The sequence below is a fragment of the Benincasa hispida genome, chromosome 12 (assembly GCF_027475165.1).
Source record: "Benincasa hispida cultivar pf3 chromosome 12, pf3_genome.v1.1, whole genome shotgun sequence".
Classification (NCBI taxonomy): Eukaryota; Viridiplantae; Streptophyta; class Magnoliopsida; order Cucurbitales; family Cucurbitaceae; genus Benincasa; species Benincasa hispida.
In genome coordinates this window covers 55,702,593-55,721,429 of record NC_143489.1, presented here as the reverse complement: position 1 = coordinate 55,721,429, position 18,837 = coordinate 55,702,593, and the positions used below count along the sequence as shown (strand labels likewise).

Below are 18,837 nucleotides of genomic sequence, written 5' to 3'. Positions count from 1 at the left end.
AGAATTAAATTATCACATTTTTGTCATCTTATTTGTTGCATAATTTAAATTTTTCTTATTATTTATATAAAGTATATTAATTAGTTTAATTGGATTAATTTAGAAAAAAAAATTTAATTAAACCCTATTCACCCCCTCTAGGGTTTCCATATCGATCCAACAATTGGTATCAGAGTGGGTTCCTCTTCTTCAAATATTTATTTCTTGATAAACTTAATTGTTTTTTAGCTATGGCAACTTTAGGTTTTATCCCTTTTACCGATAGTCAATTTATTACAAAGCCTCATTTCTTTAATGGTACTAATTATAGTTATTGAAAAAATAGAATGAGATTTTTCTTGCTTTCTATTGATTATGATTTATGGGATATTGTTGAGGAAAGTTTTAAAATTCCAACAAAAGATGCTAATGGTGTTAACACTATAAAAACCTAAGGAAGCATGGTCAATAAATGAAAAGAAAGCATGCTCTTTAAATGCCAAAGCTATTAATTGCTTATTTTGTGCTTTGAATGAAGTTGAGTATAATAGAGTGTCTATTTGCAAAACCGCTAAAGAGATATGGGAGAAATTAGAATTTACTCATGAAGGAACTAGTCAAGTAAAAGAAACAAAGATTGACATGTTAGTTCATCAATATGAAATATTTAAAATTGATGAAAATGAAGCTATTTCCGATATGTTTATTAGATTTACTAACATCGTCAATGCATTAGAAGGACTTGGGAAAAAGTACTCAAATCTTGAGAAGATAAAGAAGCTATTGTGGTCTTTGCCTAAACAATGGGAGCCTAAAGTCACTGCCATTCAAGAGGCAAAGGATCTCAAATCTCTCTCCATTGATGAACTCATGGGCTCGTTGTTGACACATGAGATAAAGATCAAGAAAAACATGGAGGATGAGAAGAAAAAGAAAGAAAAGAGTATAGCTTTAAAGACCATCTCTTTAGAAGTTGACTCCCAAGTTGAAGATGATGTTGCCTATCTTTCACGTAAGTATAAGAACTTCATCAAGAGAAAGAAGCAATTCAAGAAGTATCTCTCCAACCAAAAAGAGTCAAAAGGTGAAAATAGCAAAAAGGATGAGGTAATATGCTATGAATGCAAGAAGCCGAGTCATATTAGAACCGATTGTCCTTTTCTCAAATCATCCAAGAAATCCAAGAAGAAAGTAATGAAAGCTACTTAGGATGATAGCGATGAAAGCGAAAGTGGGAGTGATAATGAAGAAGTGGCCAATTTTTGTTTCATGGCTCATAGTGACAAAGAGGATGAACAAAATGATGAGGTAACTCTAGAACCTCTTTCTTATAATGAATTGTTCGAAGATTTTGAAAATATGCAAAATGATTTAGAAAAACTTAGTTCTAAGTATGTTGTGCTTAAAAAGAAATACAATGTTTTATCTAGTAAAAATAAGTCTTTACTTGAAGAAATTGCTTGCTAAAAGAGAATGAGCATGATGCTATGCATATTGATGAAATGAATATCTCTTGTGACAAGCATGCTTTTTAATTGTGATGAGAAAAATGCCTTGCTTGACAAAGTTAAATTTCTTGAGGATGATAGTTGTGAAAGAGATATATTGATTAAATTACTCAAAGAAAAAGGAATTTAGTGCTTTGCAAGAACTTGATAAGGCTAAAGAATCTATTAAAAAGTTGACAATAGGTGCTCAAAGATTAGACAAGATAATTGAAGTAGGCAAGCCTTTTGGTGATAAAAGAGGTTTAGGCTATATTGATGAATGTTCTACTCCTTCAAGTTCTAAAACTATCTTTGTTAAAGCATCTCATAATATGCCTAAGCTTAATATGCCTAAGGTTGTGTCTAAGCATGTTATCAACAGTAAAACAGTTACATTCTGTTTATTAGTTACAACAATATTAGTTACAACAATTTATTTGTTATATTCTGTTATAACAATTTATTTGTTACAACAGTTAAGATTCTGTTTGAGTTTGATTCTGTTTGAGTTTGTTTGTATTTTCCAACTGTTAGTTAGTCAAGCAAACTAACAAGTTCTTCTATAAAAGGAACTTGAAGTATGTAAATACGATAAGTGAAAGTAATAAGAAAGTATTTTCCACATACCTTTTCTCTCCATTTGTTATGGTATCAGAGCATTTTCGCAAGAGAGAAAATTAAAAACCCACCCGAACGCCATTACCCTCGTGCAGTCCTATCATGACGACATCAGAGAGTTCAACGTCCGATAACTCTTCGGAACTCGATGCCCAAATGAATCCCTTCATCCCTCATCATTCAATCATCCCAACCACCAATCTGGTATCTACACCACTTGCAGGATCAAGCAACTACTCTTCATGGAGCAGAGCAATGAAACTTGCATTATCAGGGAAGAACAAGATTGGTTTTATTACTGGAACGATTGAAAAACCATCAGAAGGAAGCTTACAATCAGCATGGAGATGTAATAATGATGTGATAACCTCATGGATTATCAACTCAGTCTCCAAAGAAATTGTTGCCAGCTTAGTTTATAGGGGAAGCGTCAAAGAGATATGGGATGAATTAAAAGAAAGGTACCGTCAGTCCAATGAGCCACATATATACCAGTTGAGAAAGGATCTTGTAACTACTACTCAAGGAAACCTTTCAGTGGAAGTATATTACGCAAAAATCACAATGATATGGCAAGAACTTGTTGAATACAGACCAACAGATGAATGTACTTGTCAAGGGTCAAAGAAGATGATAGAATTCTTGAATGCAGAATTTGTAATGACATTCCTTATGGGCTTAAATGAGTCATATGCATAAATCAAAGCACAAATTCTATTGATCGACCCTCTGTCAACAATAAAGGCAAAGATCCATTAGATCCACACCTATAATTGAAAATATAACTCTAATGGCTAATGTTGAGAAAAGGTTTACATTTGAGAAATCTAAGAAGAAAGATACTCGGCCAATATGCATTAACTGTGGAGATAGAGGTCATATTTTTGACAAATGTTATAGATTACATGGTTATCCACCAGGGCATAGACTAGCAAATAACAATTCAGTCCATCAACAAAGGCCGCAGAACTCTATGCAAACTAGTAATGAAAAGCCATTAGAAGCTTCTAAGAGCAATCAATCTGCCTTCTTTGCCAGCCTGAATAATGACCAATACTCACAGCTCTTGAACATGCTGCAAACACACTTGTATACTCAACAAATTGATGAGATCCCTAAGACAGATACTACCCACATAGCAGGTACATGTCTTTCTACTTCATTCATCGATTCTTGTTGGATCATTGATTCTGGAGCCTCTTCTCATATATTCCATGATAAATCTATGTTTAAAGAACTACACAAAACTCAAAATATGTCAGTTATACTACCAACTAAAGCTCGTTTGAAGGTTGAGTATGTAGGGGACATTCTAATAGCAAAACAGTTGATATTGAAGGATGTTCTATACATTCCTGATTTCAAATACAACCCGCTATCAGTGAGTACTTTACTTAAAGATGGAAGATATTCTATATCCTTTACTAACACCAATTGTATCATTCAGGACAAGTCAGATTCGAGAACGATTGGGAGGGCTGAACTAATCAGTGACCTATACTTACTCAAAGTAAATGATGAAAAGAATAAAGACTTGTCTATTGAATCTGCTGTGTTTTTGTGTAAAGCTTCTGCAACTACTTGGCATAATCGTATGGGACACCCCTCTATTAGTAGAATAAAAGAATTGTCAAAGATTATAGAGATTTCTAATTTCTCAAATTGTAAACAATTCTGTCACATTTGTCCTTTAGCTAAACAGAAGCGTCTTTCATTTCCTGCCTTAAATAATGTTGCTGAGAATATTTTCAACCTTGTGCACTGTGATAATTGGGATCCCTTTAAAACCCGAACACATGCAGGTCACACTTACTTTGCCACCATTGTTGATGATAAATCCAGGTACACATGGATACATCTCTTGAAAAATAAAAGTGACATTCTACAAGTCATTCCCAGTTTCTTCAAACTTGTTGAGACTCAATTCTCAAAGAAAATCAAAAGTTTTCGTTGTGATAATGCTCCTGAATTAAATTTTGGAGAATTTTTTGCCAAAACAGGAACTACTCATCAGTTCTCCTGTGCATATACTCCTCAACAGAATTCAGTGCTTGAAAGGAAACATCAACAACTCCTCAACGTTGCAAGAGCCCTAATGTTTCAGTCCAATGTTCCTCTCACCTTTTGGGGAGAATGCGTCCTCACTGCAACATATTAATCAACAGAACACCTATGGTTTTACTATCCAACAGCACTCCCTATGTTGTTCTGTTTAACAAAACTGTTGACTATGGCTTCTAAAGACATTCGGATGCCTTACCTATGCTTCTACACCAACAGTCAACAGGTCTAAATTCGATCCAAGAGCAAGACCGTGTGTCTTCATGGGATATCCATCAGGTATAAAGGGCTATAAGCTATATGATATGACTAAAATGACATTTTTTTTATCTCTAGGGATGTCTTATTCTTTGAAGAAAGGTTCCCATTCCAGTCTGTCAAAGAAGACAACAAGCCCATTTCACATGATTTCATTGATCAGTTCGTCATACCAAGCCCACTATTTGATCACTTTGAAAACAAAGGATTACTGAAAATCTTGTTGTTAATACCTTAGAACGCTTATGTGAGGATAACCACGGTATTGATGATTCACAACCTCATATTAAAACCTCAGAAGAAACCAACCATACCACCCAAACAACCATTCCCACAGCCCCAAGAAGGTCATCGAGAGCACATTACCCACCCTTCTACCTAAAAGACTTTCACTGTAACCTCACATCCCACAGAAAATCTCCCTTTCCTCTTTAAAAATACCTCTCATATAATACTTACAACCAAAACCATAATACATACATCCTAAATGTCACTTCCATCTATGAACCCAACTATTACCATCAAGCTGTGAACCACCAGATTTGGAAGAAGGCTATGGTAGAGTAAATAGAAGCCATGGAACGAATTAATAAATGGATTATTGTCTCTCTTCCAAAGAATCATCATACCATAGGCAGTAAATGGGTTTACAAAGCCAAGTACAAACAAGATGGAACAGTTGACAGATATAAGGCGAGACTTGTAGCAAAAGGCTACAATCAATAAGAAGGAATAGATTTCTCAAAAACCTTCTCACCTGTCGCCAAAATTGTTACTGTTAAAGTCTTCTTCGCCCTTGCTACATCCTATAATTGGTCACTCACTCAAATGGACATCAATAATGCCTTCCTAAATGGTGATTTGTTTGAAGAAGTGCATATGTTTTTGCCATTGGGTTATCAAACCTCACAAGTACCACGGAAAGGTAAGAAACTAGCCTGCAAACTTAACAAATTTATATATGGGCTGAAACAAGCCTCGAGACAATGGTTTCTCAAGTTTATAGCTGCTCTATCTTCACATGGCTTTCATCAATCCAAGTCTGATTATTCTTTTTTTACTCAAGGACATGGACATGATTTTGTAGCATTGTTGGTATATGTAGATGACATATTACTAACTGGACCATCCCCTCAAATAATCAGCTCAGTCAAAGAAGTCCTCAAAGGACATTTTAAACTCAAGGATTTAGGCCATGCGAAATATTTTCTAGGATTAGAATTATCCAGATCTCAACAAGGGATCATGATTTCCCAAAGAAAATATTGCCTTCAAATACTTGAGGATACTGGATTTCTTGAATCTAAACCAGCTACAACTCCTATGGATCCCAATTTGAAACTATCAAAGAATGAAGGAGAGAATCTAAAGGCAGATGACATCACATGTTATAGGAGACTGATTGGCAAGCTTATATATCTTCAAATATCTCGGCCAGACATATGCTTTGTTGTTCATCGGCTAAGCCAATTCATCCACAACCCCATTAAAGCTCACTTCAATGCCACTCATCACTTACTCAGGTACCTAAAACGGTCTCCTGGACAAGGCATTTTAATCAGCCCTACCACTTCCTTTCATTTAAAAGCCTTTGTGGATGCTGATTGGGGATTATGTCATGATACTAAAAGATCCATTACTGGTTTCTGCATATTCCTAGGGGCATCTATCATATCATAGAAATCAAAGAAACAAGCCATCGTTTCTAGATCTTTTGTAGAAGTGGAGTACAGGGCACTAACCTCAGTTACTAGTGAATTAATGTGGATCTCTCAACTCCTTAAAGATCTTCAAGTTAAGATCCTAATGCCCACTACTGTATTCTGTGACAATCAAGCTGCTATTGCCATTGCCTCTAATCCAATGTTTCATGAGAGGACAAAACACATAGAAATTGATTATCATTTTGTTCGGGACAAGATAACTGATGGGTTCCTTAAGGTTCTCCCTATCCAATCTAGTCAACAACTCGCATACATGTTCACTAAAGCATTTCCTACATCTGTTTTGTCTAAACTAGTATCCAAGTTGGGCATCATTGACATTCATCGTCCAACTTGAGGGGGAGTATCAACAGTAAAAAAGTTACATTCTGTTTATTAGTTACAACAATATTAGTTATAACAATTTATTTGTTACATTCTGTTATAACAATTTATTTGTTACAACAGTTAAGATTCTGTTAGAGTTTGATTTTGTTTGAGTTTGTTTGTATTTTCCAGCTGTTAGTTAGTCAAGCAAACTAACAAGTTCTTCTATAAAAGAAACTTGAAGTATGTAAAGGGTTTAGGGTTTAGGGTTTAGGGTGGGTTTAGGGTTTAGGGTTTAGGGTTTCGATTGAACAAAAGAAAAAAAAATATTCGGTTCCATAACCATGGGTTCCAATGTACGAGATCTTGTAGCACTTACCCGTTGTTGGGCTACCAATGGATGATTTGATCTGAAAGCATAGAAGTTCGAGATATGCAAACCACTTTGGGAGAGATATTTCTATATTCTTTTTAGAGACATGGACAACCGGAGGAGTATGAGTTCGAAGAGCTAGAAGAGATCGATAAGTGAAAGTAATAAGAAAGTATTTTCCACATACCTTTTCTCTCCATTTGTTACATGTTAAATCTAACTTTGTGCCTATATGCCATTATTGTAGTGTTGAAGGCCATATTAGACCTAAGTGTTTTAAATTGAAATATGCTCATACTACTTCTCCAAGAAGAAATTTTTCTCAAAGTGCAAAGTTTCACAATGCTCCAAGGAATAATTTCTCCAAGAAAAGTAGAATGCATAAATTTGTTGTAAGAGATAAATCTTTGCATAATGTTGTTTGTTTCTCATGTGGCAAGTTTGGAGATACAACTTATTCTTGTTACTTGTCTACATCCAATGCCTTAAATGTCTATGCAAAAATGAAATGGATTCCCAAGTTTGTCAATGCTAACCATCTAGGACCCAAACAAGTGTGGGTACCAAAGAATCAAACTTGAACATTTGTATTTGTAGGTTTGTTTGAAAGCCTCTAAGAAAACAAGTGGTACTTGGATAGTGGTTATTCGAGGCACATGACGGAGACCCATCCAAGTTTGTCTCTCTCTCCAAAAAGAATGGAGGTCTTGTGACCTTTGGTGACAACAAGAAAGGTAAAATAATTGGTAAAGGTAGTATAAGTAATGAATCTTCTATTTTAATTGAAAATGTACTTTTGGTTGATGGTTTGAAGCATGATTTACTTAGTATTAGTCAATTGTGTGATAAAGGCTTTAGAGTTGTGTTAATAAAAAGAATTGCATCATTGAAAATACTAGTGAAAGAAAAGTTATATTTGTTGGAAATAGAGATGAAAATGTTTATACTATTGATTTGAATGATTGTCCTATTAATGATAAATGTTTATCGGCTTTACATAATGATTCTTGGTTATGACATAGAAGACTGGGACATGCTAGCATGCACTTAATTTCAAATATTTCTAAGAATTCTTTGGTTAGAGGTCTTCCCAAATTTAAACTTGAAAAAGACAAAGTTGTGATGCTTGTCAAATGGGTAAGCAAACTAAGTCCTCTTTCAAATCTAAAAATGTAATCTCTACAACTAGACCCCTTCAACTATTACACATGGACTTATTTGGCCCTTTTAGAATTGCTAGTTTTTGAGGGAACTATGATGCCTTTGTGATAGTTGATGATTTTTTAAGATTTACTTGAGTTTTGATGCTAAAACATAAGGATAATGCTTTGAAAAACTTTTCTAGTTTTGCAAAAAGAGTTCAAAATGAAAAAGGTTTTTTTATTTCTAAAATTAGGAGTGATCATGGAGGACAATTTGATAGCAATGCTTTTGAAACTTTTTGTGAAGAAAATGGTTTTTCTCATAATTTCTCCGCTCTAAGAACTCCTAAAAAAAACTGTGTAGTTGAAAGGAAAAATCGTACTTTGCAAGAATTTGCTAGATCAATGTTGCATGAGTATGGTTTACCTACATACTTTTGGGCGGAAGCCATTAACACCGCTTGTTATGTTTTAAATAGAGTTTTAATTAGACCTTCTTTGGATAAAACTCCTTATGAACTTTGGCATAATAAAATTCCAAATATTGGGTATTTCAAAGTTTTTGGTTGCAAATGTTTTATTTTTAATAACAAAGAAAAACTTGAAAATTTTGATTCTAAGACGGATGTTGGTATTTTCCTTGGCTATTCCTCTACTAGTAAAGCTTATAGAGTTTTCAATAAAAGAACTTTAGTAATTGAGGAATCTATGCATGTAGTATTTGATGAGTCTTGCAATGTTATTTCTAATGAGCTTATTTATAGTGATGTTTTAGAAGGAAATTTTGGAGATTTACTTGTTAGTGACAAAGGCAAGGAAATTGTTTCAAGTAAGCAAGAGGTGAGCTTAATCGAAAAGAACGAAGTTGGTTCTTCATCCATACCTAAAGAGTGGAGGTATGCTCCTTCCCATCCCAAAGAATTAATTCTTGGTGATCCCAAACAAGGTGTGAAAACTCGTTCCTCTCTTAATATGTTTAATAATCTTACTTTTGTTTCTCAAATTGAACCAAAAAGTTTTAAAGATGCCGAAAATGATGAATTTTGGATTTTAGCTATGCAAGAAGAATTAAATCAATTTGAAAGGAATAAAGTTTGGGAGTTAGTCCCTAGGCCCTCTCATGCTTCTATAGTTGGAACTAAATGGGTCTTTAGAAATAAAATGGATAAAAATGGAAATATCATTAGAAATAAAGCTCGACTTGTAGCTCAAGGTTATTGTCAAGAGGAAGGAATAGATTATGAAGAAACTTTTGCACCCGTTGGTAGATTAGAAGCTATTAGAATGTTGCTTGCTTTTGCTTCTTATAAGAATTTCATTTTGTATCAAATGGATGTGAAAAGTGCATTTTTAAATGGTTATATCATGGAGGAAGTTTATGTAGAACAACCTCCAGGGTTTGAAAGTTTTGATTTTCCTAATCATGTCTATAAGTTGAAAAAGGCTCTTTATGGCTTAAAACAAGCTCTAAGAGCTTGGTATGATGACTTAGTAATTTCTTGCTTGAGAATGGATTTAAAATAGGTAAAATTGATACTACTCTTTTTATTAAGACTAAAGAAAATGATATGCTTTTAGTACAAATATATGTAGATGATATTATTTTTGGTTCTACTAATTCATCTTTGTGTGAAGAATTTTCTAAGTGTATGCATAATGAATTTTAGATGAGTATGATGGGAGAACTTAGCTTCTTCCTTGGACTACAAATCAAACAACTCAAGGATGGTATTTTCATAAGTCAAGAAAAATACACAAGGGATTTGCTCAAAAGGTTCAAATTCAATGAAGGTAAAATTGTAAAAACTCCTACAAGCACATCCACTAAGCTTGACAAGGATGAAAAAGGTAAGTATGTGGATAAAACTTATAGAGGTATGATTGGATCTTTACTTTATTTAACCGCTAGTAGACCCGATATTATGTTTAGTGTATGTCTTTGTGCTAGATTTCAATATTGTCCTAAGGAATCACATTTACATGCCGTTAAAAGAATTTTTAAATATTTGCTTGGTACTATTGATTTAGGCTTATGGTATCCTAGAAATGTTGAATTTAATTTGGTAGGATATTCCGATGCGGATTTTGTGGGTAGTTTACTTGACTGTAAGAGTACTAGTGGGACTTGTCAATTTCTTGGTAGTTCCTTAGTTTCTTGGTTTAGTAAAAAGCAAAATTCGGTTGCCTTATCCACTACCGAAGTGGAATATATTTCAGTTGCTAGTTGTTGTACTCAAATTCTTTGGATGAAACAAACTCTTTGTGATTTTGGATTAAAGTTTGATAATGTGCCTATATTTTGTGATAATACTAGTGCTATAAATTTGACTAAAAATCTTATATATCATTCTAGGACTAAGCATATTGATATTAGGCATCACTTTATTAGAGAGCATGTGCAAAATGATAATATTACTCTTGAATTTGTAGGCTCTAATAATCAATTAGCGGATATTTTTACCAAACCTTTGAATGAAGAAGACTTTTGCAAAAATAGGCTTGAGCTCGGTATTATTCATTGTGATGCCTTTTGATTTTATAATTTTACTTGTTAAATCTTTTAGAAGGCATTTTGATAGGGTGAGATATGGAAAGCATGTGTTAATATTCTTAGGGGGAGTTGTGCTAAATTTATGTTCATGTTTTTAAGGGAAACATTTATGTAGTTCTAAATTTTTCTTAATTATTCTTTTTTATGATTCCAAAGGGGGAGAAGTTTAAAAAAATATGCTATAAATTTGTTATGATTTTGATTGTATTAATTAGGGGGAGAATTTTTTTTAAGCGAATTTCAAGAATGATCTTTATGGTGATATGTTGAATTTTATTATGTGCTACATATGGTTTACATGTAGTTTACATGTATTTCAAGCTATTTTTCTTGAATGGTTTGTCATCATCAAAAATGGGGAGATTGTTGGCTTTTTGGCTCTTCATCTCAAATTAATTAATTTTAATTAATTAATTAATCAATGTTTTGATGACAACAAACTCAATTTTTAATTACTAGAAATCTTAGTGTTTTAATATATCCGTAGCGTAGAGCTCGGAACAACGATTCCAACACCTCTTGAATCATTCAAATCAGAGCTAAAACGAAGACGATATGACCGAAACAAGTCTATAGAGAAAATACCATGGTGGATGACGTGGCATAATCAGACCATTTGTATGTAGACATGTGGCAGCATATTAGTTGAATGGTGGATCATTAAGAGATTAACATATGATGAACTTTTGAATTTTGGATTGATTTAAAATAAAAAAAAATTGAAATTTAAAAGAAATTTAAAAGGAAAATAAATTTAATATTATTTTATGTTTGTGTCTAAAGGCTAGTTTTTTACACATGATATGTTTTTTATTTTGAATTGACTTTAAAGAGAATGAATTTAAAAAGAAAACGAATTAAAAGAAAAATAAATTTAATATTATTTTATGTTTGTGTCTGACGGCTAGTTTTTGACACATGGTATATATTTTTTATTTTTTGGATTAATTTTAAAAAGAAAATGAATTTCAAAAGAAAAGAAATTTAATATTATATTTTGTTTGTATCTAATGACTAGTTTAATTTAAAATTTCCACCATTGATTTTTCTTTTCCAAAATCCAATGGTCCAAATTAATTGTAGTTTCTAAAAATTTTTCCATCTCTATATAAACCATCTTCCTCTCCAAATTTTAAACCAACAAATTTTACATTTCATAATCCTCCAAAACTCAAAAGTTCCATTGTTGCTCTCTCTAAGTTCCCAATTTTTTTCTTTTCATCTTATTCTTGAGAGAGTGTTATTGTATTGTGAGGATAAACTTGTTGAGTGCTTAAACTTGTAAATCCACTCTAGTGAGAGTTGTATTTTGTTCTTTAAAAATTCTAACATTTGTAACGGTTTGATCCTAAACCGTGGAAAGGATCGGGTTTGTTCTTGAACCGGTAAAAGGAGCGGTGGTGTAACGGTTCGGCTCTAATCCATGGAAAGAGTTGGAAAGATTTTATTCAAATTCCCAAGAGGCACTTGGGGAGTGGAGTAGGTCGAGTTTGACCGAACCATTATAAAAATTACGGTGTCTTCTTCTCTAACTCTTTCCTTTTTATTTTTGCAATTAATTTAAGCAATTTATTGTATGTTTTAGTTTGTTCATATTTATTTGCTAAAATTTGATAGAATTAAATTATCACATTTTTATCATCTTATTTGTTGCATAATTTGAATTTTTGTTATTATTTATAAAAAGTGTATTAATTAGTTTAATTCGGTTAATTTAGAAAAAAAGTTTAATTAAACCCTATTCACCCCCCTCTAGGGTTGTCATATCCATCCAACAACATGTTCTCTTTATCTCTTGAAATTAGGAATTTGGAAGTGTTTTGTTGTTCCTTAAAGATGGTTGTGCATTTGACCCTACCCCCAATTTCTTTTGCTATGTTATTGTCCTATAACTTTGTTAATAAGGTGTTTGTGACTTCTATTGAGATTTGTTTCAATATTAATCAATGAGGTTTTTTAGTTAAGTTGTAGTCTTTGTGTGTTTTTGGAGGTTTTAGGATGAGAACATGTAGCCTTAGAAGTGTATTGATTTTCTTCGTTTTATAAAATTGTTACTCATTTCCTTGTTTTGTAAGATTGTAGGATTTTTTTTTGTTTTGTAAGATTTGTAGGATTCACCTTATGATTTTTGTTTTCTTGTAGGATGCTATTTGGAGATGATGTTGGAAATGTTGTTGGAGATGTTGTGTTAGAGACGTTGTTGAGAGTTCTTTCTTCTATGTATTTGTGATGACATATTTCTTTTGTAAACCATTTTGCCAACTTTTCTCTATTTTGTGTAATAAAGAATATTATTGACTTTGTTTGTTTGTTTTATTCCTTATGTGAAATTTTTTAGTTGCTTAATAATGTTATATATTTTAGGTTATTCAGATCAAATAAAAAAATCAAAAATCAAAAACTAAAAAAATGTCTATTTTCGTCGAGTCTCTATGTCTCCAAGTTGAAGTTCAGATTTTGAATTTTTGAAGCGTCGGGAGCTCAAAGAACTCCCGACGATGTCTATACATGTGTCAAGAGTTCCAAACTCCCGACGCCGTACAACAAGTGTCGAGAGTATTTTCAAACTCTTGACAGTCTGTGCTTCTGCATCAGTAGTTGTACTCCCGACGGACATATCCCGACCAAACTCCCAACGACACGTTTGTTGTCGGGAATGGATCTCCCAATGCATTTTTTCTACCATTTTCCAGCGATTTGAAGCATTGGGAAAGGGGTAATATAATATAATATAATAATAAAATAAAAAATATTAAAATAAATTAAACATAATATATAAATACATGAAATTAATAAATAACAAAAGTAAATAAAATAAAATGGATGAATTTCTCCACTTTCTTCAATCGTTTTGGATTTTATCAATGTGTGTGTCTTCTAAAACCCACCAAATGTCACTATTTATAGGAAATTTGGCAAGTAGGAGGAAGATTACATGGACACTAATAATGTGCAATGTTGAGACACATGATAACACTTTAGAAAATGGAGGCATGACACATGGTCAATGGGTATAAGCATGAGCGTCTAATGGGCATCTATTATCATAATATTTATAATATATATAACATTGATCTTTTTTATCAATTATGGTTAATTAGAGGACCAAGATCTAAAAGTTACCATAACAAATCCAAATCCGCTTGCTAAAATAACAACAAAACTTGAAATAATAGTTAGAAGGGAAATTAGAACTAAAATCAATAAGAAAGACATGCATGCAAACTTAGGTTTGGATCATGTTTTTTTAAAAGAATTTTAAAACTTAATGAAGATAGACTTAAGATCACGGTTCTAATGAGATTAGCAACCTAAGATTTAATCTTTTAATCAGTTTAATAGGATTAAATTGACTAATAAAAGATTAAATATGTAACAAATCTATCTATAAATGACCTTTTGTCTAAGGCGAGTTCTGTCGAGGCTGGGGTATTTAAGCTGACGAAAACGGAACACCCCTACCTGGGAACTGATAGGGCATAAGTTGTACAATGATGCAAGCAAGGATAGAATGCGAAATGCATTGCCATAAACTTGTAAAGACATACAATGTATTCTAATCTTATGCCATACAACGCATGAATGAATGATGACTTTGTATGCGATACTACTTCTAGATATGCGTTAATTATGAGAATCTTGTAGTATACTATGCGTTGTCACAAGTTTCTTTGCGTTGGAACCAAGTATAATTCCACTGCAAGTTTCTCGGTGTGATCCGAGGTCGAACACAAGGACTGTTTAAGGTTATTGCGTTACATTTGTGGTATATACGACCAGAGGTTTTTCAATGTATAAAAAGGTTATGTGTACAGATATTCAAAAATGCAATAAAGTAAAGATAAAGTAAAATGTGATAAAATAAACCTAAGCTATGATGATACAAGATACATGTTTCATGATACAAGATACTGAGGTGGAGACTGACTGTGAAGAATATACAAAGATCGTGTTATGTGGTGGCAAGTCTTATGTGTGAAACAGAAAGAAAAAAGATAATTAGTACAAACATCACAAGTTCCTTAATTGCGTTAAAGGCATAAGTACGGTTCCGCTTTTCCCTTGGCGTACACCTCTCAGTGATCGGCCGCGTTCCCACATCTATGTGGTGAAACAGGGACAAACATAATGAATGCAAGGTTGCTTCCATCTCTAGAAGTACTTCTCGCTTTAATTAATGCATTCTTCTAACCTTCTCTCGATAGATCAGAATGGCATCTTTACTTCTGCTCTCACAGGTGAAGATGTCGTCTAGCATGCTTTAGCTAAACATCTTTATTTCTTTAGCACAGATTAAGTTACTTGTTTAATTCATATTAATCACCAAGGTATTAAGAAAATATCATGGAGAAAATGATTTATGGAGGAACGAAAATAGACAGAGAAGTGGAAATGGAAATGATCAAGACATTCAATAATACTTAGCGTCTAATACATGATTGTGAATGAAGAGATTAAGAAGATGAAATACAATTGATGAATGAGAGTTAGAAACAAATACAAATAAGCGCCAACGTCTTGGCACAGATCTAGAATGGAGAATTGCTTGCCGGTGTCGATGGAGTGAATGGAAGGATGAACTTCCCTCTCAGGTTTGCTCAACCGGTAGAAGGGATCTAAGTACAGAGCTTCTCGGTGGGGATTTGGCAGAATTGCACTGAGACTCACCTCTCGACCTTGTCTCTTCTCTTCCCGAATTTCCTCCGATCAGCACTCAGACCAACTCTTTCTCAATAGCCCCGTATCAATTATCCCCCATATCAAGTATATCCTTCAGTGAATTCTTTGAGGGTATTTATAGGCTGAAGGCTTTGACTTTCTGACTTGTGGTCCCCACTTCATTGTTATGGATAGTCTGAAAATGGTGGAATAAATATTCCTTCTGTTATGCAATCAGTCCGTCGAATATGCACAACGGTTAGTTATATACGTGTCACAATCCTCCACGTTTGCGTTGCTCATTTGCATCTTTCGATCGTGTGTCCGCATGCAGTGTTGTTTTTATTACCGCATGCGGTTGAAGTTCAGCTCTGGATCGACTGTCGCATTGCACCGTCATTGCGTTGATCATCTCTTCAGTATTGATTTGACGGGCGTAATGTGACAGAGATGCGTTATTCAGTTTCTCTCTGAACCTTGATCGCAAGCGATGACTTGGTTTCCTGCGAAACAGACTTGAAATATCTTTTTCTACCATCTTAATGGTATCAGTGGGTGTATTGACGACAATTTATAATTCTTGCATTTCTTAGCTAATTTCTCTACAATTAACGCAACTTTCCTTTCTTTTGGCCATAATATCTAAATAAAGCAGCCTAAATAACTTGTATTTCTACAAGTTATCAGGAACCTACCTAAAAAGGTGAATTAGATAAATTTGATGCATGCATGCAAATTTAAGGATAGTTCGTTAAAGAGTTTAATGGGACTTGACTTAAACTTTTTTAATTTCAAAGACAGTTATTTTTTTAGCAAATTAAACACACATAGATAAAATTAGTAGCCAGATGATCTAAGTTAATAAACCCCTAGGTAGAACATGCAGTGGGAGGTACTTGGAGTATATGATACTTCAGTTAAACCTCTTCACATTTATCCCTTTATGTTCACACCGTGAGATCTATCCCCAAACTAGAGGCATCCTAGGAGTGTCCCCCTAAAGAATGGTGTTTGGGTAGGTCAATACCAAGATAAATGGAGAGAATGTTCATAGTAAGTGGGAGCAGGACGTGTGAAAACATATCCCACGGTCTCTCTTATTAGGTTTGATAAGTTTATGTGCATCGATTCGAGGCACCCTGGGAGTGTCCCCCTATAGGATGGCATTTTCGCACGACTCTTTATCTGATCTCCTATATAGGATAAGGTCGCTTTAGCCTCTTATCCTAATCTGCTTTTTTCCTATGGTGGATGCTTTAGGGTGAGACTCTAGGGCCGAAATGAGGGGTTACACTTACGCAAAATTGTTAAAGATTAATAGTTCTGGACCAAAAAATGGTGACTATTAGTGTCAGTTACAAGAGTTGTTTCTGCCTAATGGTTGAGACCGTCTCATCCCAGTGAAGGGACATTTGATCACCCCACCAATGACTTTTGTCCTATCGTGGGACATCATATGAAATAGATGTCTTTTAACATAGGGTACATGGAACTATTTTTCTAAAACTAAAATTAGTGTTAAAAGTGGTATTGCATAGACTCATTAAGTTCATTCTGTTTTTCAGCAACGTGGAATGGTTATAGCCACATTAGCTCTATTAAGTGCCAATAAGTTGACTGGCGAGAATTATGCTAGTTGGAAACATGCAATAACTACAATATCAATCATCGATGACTTAAGGTTCGTCCTTACGGAGGAGTGTCCTCCTATTCCGACTCAGAATACAACTCGAAATGTTCAGGAGGCTTATGACAGATGGACACGGGCGAACGAGAAGGCCCGAGCTTACATCTTGGTCAATCTTAACGACATTTTGGCCAAGAAGCATGAACCTGTGGTCTCTGTGCGTGAGATCATGAAGTCCCTGTGGGGAAAGTTCGGACAACCGTCTGAACAGCTCAAGCCTGAAGCTCTTAAATGCATCTTCAACTCCAAGATGGAGAAAGGCACATTTGTTCGTGAATATGTTCTAAACATGATGGTCCACTTCAATGTGACAGAGATGAATGGATCACGCATTGATGAAGGTAGTCAGGTTAGCATAATTCTGCACTCGTTGCCAGATAGCTTCCTGCATTTTGTCAGTAATGCTATACTAAACAAAGTAGACTATACCCTTACAGCTCTCCTCAACGAATTGCAGACATTCCAATCCTTGTTGAAAAGTAAAGAGAAGAAGGTAGGTAAGGAAAATGTTGCTTCATCTTAAAAGAAATTCCATCGAGGTTCGACCTCAGGGACCAAGTTTGTACCTTTTACTTCTAACACTTCCAAGTGGAAGAAGAAGAAATGTGGTAAGGGCAAGGGGAAAGCACCTGCTAACCTACAGCCTGCCGCCCAGCGGGGTAGGCGACCAACACCGATTGACAAAGGAAATATTTCCATTACAACCAGGATGGGCACTGGAAACGGAATTGTCCTTGTTGGATAAAAGAGAAGAAGAAGGCTAAGGTTAAAGCCAAACAAGGTAAATATGATTTACTAGTTTTGCAAACTTGTTTAGTGGAGAATGATGATTCTGCCTGGATTATTGACTCTAGGGCTATTAATCACATTTTTTCTTCTTTTCAGGGGATTAGATCCTGACGTCAGCTTGAGGCTTGAGAGATGACGATGCGAGTAGGCACTGGGCACGTCGTCTCAGTTGCGGCAGTGGGAGGACTCCAGTTGACTTTATAAAAGAAGTTTATCATGTTGAATGATGTGTATGTAGTTCCCGAGTTAAAGCGAAACTTAATTTCTATAAAGTATCTGACACAATGTAAATATAATCTTCACTTTGAATTGAATAAAAAGTTTATTCTAAAATATGGTGTTGAGATTTGTTCAGCAAAACTGGAAAACAATTTGTATGTGCTAAGACTGTTAGCAACAAATTTCCTCTATAACATAAAGATGTTTAAAACTGTTGTAACTCAAAATAAACGAATTAAGTTTTCTCCTAAGAAAAATGCTCATCTTTGGCACCTTTGATTAGGACACATCAATCTCAATAGGATTGAGAAGTAGGTGAAGAATAGACTTCTAAGTGAGTTAGAGGAAAATTCTTTACCTGTGTGTGAATCATGCCTTAAAGGCAATATGACTAAAATACCTTTTACTTGAAAAGGTTATCGAGCCAAAGAACCTCTAGAGTAGTGCATTCAGACCTTTGTGGTCTGATGAATGTGTGAGCCAGGGGAGGCTATGAGTATTTCATCACTTTTACTGATGATTACTCTCGGTATAGGTATGTTTATTTGATGCAACAGAAGTCTAAATCCTTTGAAAAGTTCAGAGAGTTCAAGGCTGAAGTTGAAAATGCATTGGATAGATAATTAAAACACTTCGATCGCATTGGGGTGGAATGTTTTTGGATTTTGAGTTCTAGAACTATATGATAGAACATAGAATCGTTTCCCAACTCTCAGCACCGGGTACACCTCAGTAGAATGGTGTAGCGGGGAGAAGAAACAAAACCTTATTAGACATGGTTCAATCGATGATGAATTATGCTTCCTTACCAGACTCGTTTTGGGGTTTTTCAGTGGAGACTACAACTTATATCCTCAATTGTGTTCCTTCCAAGAGTGTTGCCAGAACACCTTTGGAGTTGTGGAACGGGCGTAAAGCTAGTTTGGTCACTTTCACATATGGGGTTGCCCAACACATGTGCTTCAATTTAATCCAAAGAAACTG

General features: G+C 34.4%; 1 protein-coding gene across 1 annotated transcript; it reads left to right on the top strand.

Moving 5' to 3' along the window:
• The first annotated feature begins 16,732 nt into the window (after positions 1-16,732).
• Positions 16,733-17,590, top strand: LOC150032080 (uncharacterized). Its single transcript, XM_090308381.1, has 3 exons — positions 16,733-17,105; positions 17,160-17,338; positions 17,435-17,590. The coding sequence occupies exons 1-3, from the start codon at positions 16,733-16,735 to the stop codon at positions 17,588-17,590; spliced, it is 708 nt and encodes a 235-aa protein (XP_090164507.1).
• Positions 17,591-18,837: the final 1,247 nt, after the last annotated feature.

Excerpts from the sequence above, each read along its gene's own strand:
- LOC150032080 (XM_090308381.1), top strand. The coding sequence starts at position 16,733 with ATGGTTATAGCCACATTAGCTCTATTAAGTGCCAATAAGTTGACTGGC. Across the intron at positions 17,106-17,159 it reads CAACTCCAAGATGGAGAAAG|AGATGAATGGATCACGCATT; the intron begins GCACATTTGTTC and ends TCAATGTGACAG. Across the intron at positions 17,339-17,434 it reads TGAAAAGTAAAGAGAAGAAG|TGGAAGAAGAAGAAATGTGG; the intron begins GTAGGTAAGGAA and ends AACACTTCCAAG.